The sequence below is a fragment of the Sinocyclocheilus anshuiensis genome, unplaced genomic scaffold (assembly GCF_001515605.1).
Source record: "Sinocyclocheilus anshuiensis isolate Anshui unplaced genomic scaffold, SAMN03320099.WGS_v1.1 scaffold464, whole genome shotgun sequence".
In the NCBI taxonomy this organism is placed as follows: domain Eukaryota; kingdom Metazoa; phylum Chordata; class Actinopteri; order Cypriniformes; family Cyprinidae; genus Sinocyclocheilus; species Sinocyclocheilus anshuiensis.
This window is the reverse complement of record NW_015555731.1, coordinates 299590-302391: the sequence shown is the minus strand read 5'-3', so window position 1 is coordinate 302391 and position 2802 is coordinate 299590. Positions and strand designations below refer to the sequence as shown.

Genomic DNA, 2802 nt, shown 5'->3' with positions numbered 1-2802 from the left:
GCATGACATTTCCCGACCAGGCGCCGAGTGCTGCCAATCACAACACACACTGGCCCAGCTAACCAATCACAGCACATTTGGTATTTCAGAAGGCGGGCCTTCATTTGATACAGGAACAATTCAAGCCGTTCATGCCAGACTGGGGAGAGAGGTGTTGTAATAATGTAAAATATGTGAAAAATAATGTGTTTTTCGAACAACCTAGTATGAGAGCCTGTTCTAGTACACCCCCAAAACAAAATCAAGACTTTGTAAAAGAGCAAAATAGGACCCCTTTAAACTGTTTTTTTTTTTTCTGTATAGCCAATTCTATATTAAACTGTAATGGTAATGAATGAGGATCAGTCTTGAGGGTAATGCATTACAAGTAACACAAGTTACATAATCAGATTAATCTTTTCAAGTAACTAGTAAAGTAACACATTAATTTCATTTACAAGAAAATATCTGAGTTTCTTTTTCAAACAAGTAACGCCAGTTACTTTGTATGTATTGACTGACAGCTCTCGTGTTGCCATGCTAAGAAGAATCAGGAGTAAGTGCAGAGGCGTTTTGTGCGCTGTGTGAACATGATGCTTACTGTAGTTCTAGACTAAATATGAACATGCATTTACTCATCTCACTGAACAAAAACAGATTCAGTATTCCTCAAAATTAATAAAACAATGAAATGCAAATTCAGAATATGATGCAAACCTGCAATAATTAAATATGTTAATTAACATAAATATCCTTTATGTATTTAATCACATTTTATTAGCCAATGTCTTTGCTGCTGACCTTCAATGATCCAATTCAACCATATTAGTAAGCAAAAATTTCTTTAGATAAACATAACATCGTTTTTCTTTATTGCTGAAGAGTGTTAAACTTTCTTCTCCTGAATCCTCTACAGTACAGACATGAATTTACATTTCCTTCAGCCTGAGGCTTATTCATTTCACTTTTGGTGTGAAAGGGCTTTTACATTTGCCAGAAATATAACTTTTTATTATTAAGAACAAACAAGCAAGTCCAGCCAAGATGAGAAATAGTAATGTAAAATAACGTAACGCATTACTTTCAAAAAAAGTAACTAAGTAACACAATTAGTTACTTTTTCAGGGAGTAACACAATATTGTAATGCATTACTTTTAAAAGTAACTTTCCCCAACACTGATGATTATAATGAAATGCAAACATTCATATATAAATGTTATGTTTATCTGCATTACACACATAACAGAGAGAAATTTAGCTCTGTATAATAGTAGGTCATTGCACTATTTCAACATCCCGTTTGTCTGTCTGTCAGTCAGGAGGTCGGTCTGACCCTGACTATCCCCATCATCTCAGCTGGCAGTTTCGGTCTTTCCTGCGACTACAAGGACAAACTCACCCGGCTGCTTCCTCCGGCACGCAAAATCTCAGAGTTCTTCGTCCATTTCTGGAATGTGTCCTTCACCAATCTGAAACCTATGTGGAAGACAGCGTATATCTATAAAAAACTCGACAACACAGAGGAATGCTTCTGGTATTCACAATACAACATGTAAATGACAACACGACACAACAGACACACACACTGAGACATCTGTCCATTCGTCTGTCAGGTACATCAATGCTCTGGAGGCGCCGTCTGCTCTGTTTGCCTCCAACATATCCAGAGAGATGCTGAGGAGCCAAGGGGACCTGGAAGACAAGATGAAAGCTCAGGACCGACACAGCAACAGTGAGTAAAATCTATCTATCTATCTATCTATCTATCTATCTATCCGCGTACCTATGCATCCATCCACCCACCTATCCATCCATCAATCCATCTATCCATCTACACATCTGCATACCTATACCTATGCATCCATCCACCCACCTATCCATCCATCAATCCATCTATCCATCTAAACATCTGCATACCTATGCATCCATCCATCCATCCATGCATCTGCGTACCAATGCATCCTTCCACCCAACCACCTATCCATCCACCCAACCAACCACCTATCCATCCACCCAACCAGCCACCCATCCATCCACCCACCCAACCAACCACCCATCCATCCACCCAACCAACCAACCACCCATCCATCCATCCATCCATCCATCCATCCATCCATCTATACATTTGCGTACCTATGTATCCATCCATCCATCGCTTTGCAGTTTTTGTCCTATGTGGGACACCAGACCCCATCCACCCAACCACCCATCCATCCATCCATCCATCCATCCATCCATCCATCTATACATTTGCGTACCTATGCATCCATCCATCCATCCATCCATCCATCTATACATTTGCGTACCTATGTATCCATCCATCCATCGCTTTGCAGTTTTTGTCCTATGTGGGACACCAGACGATGTTCTCGCCATTAAGAAAAACACCACCATTCCTCCGCATGTGGTCTTCGTCCTGATCGACCTGCACAAGTGAGTCTGTGATCCCCATAATCCTGTCTCAGATCACATAAGCATTTTTCCAGCTGACTGTGAGGTGTCTTGCAGTGATGGTTATCACACCAACGAGTCCAGCTTCGAGCACATGCGGGATGTGCTGGTGGTCACCATGCACAGCTTCAGAAACTACTCCAGCCACATGTCCTGGAAGACAAACACAACGGTAAGTGCAGCGTTTTAAAGGCCCGTTCATACCAAGAGCGATAATGATAACTATAAATACAACGATAACTATATTTGCGTCCACACCAGGGGCCCGTTCTTTGTACATCGCTAACTCAGTTAGCTGGATTTGATTGTTGACAATTTGGCATGATCTTGGATTATTTGGTTCTTCGAAGCTCATCCCGGAGTTGCTGTCA

At 41.1% G+C, this 2802-nt stretch overlaps 1 protein-coding gene across 1 annotated transcript in view; it reads left to right on the top strand.

Annotated features, from left to right (window-relative positions):
• Window positions 1-2802, top strand: part of LOC107672912 (heat-stable enterotoxin receptor-like) — a 38747-nt gene that overhangs the window by 3507 nt on the left and 32438 nt on the right. The window contains exons 4-7 of the mRNA XM_016466283.1: window positions 1296-1514; window positions 1594-1712; window positions 2317-2413; window positions 2489-2603. Coding sequence (XP_016321769.1) covers window positions 1296-1514; window positions 1594-1712; window positions 2317-2413; window positions 2489-2603 — 550 coding nt within the window. The remainder of the gene's footprint in view (window positions 1-1295; window positions 1515-1593; window positions 1713-2316; window positions 2414-2488; window positions 2604-2802) is intronic.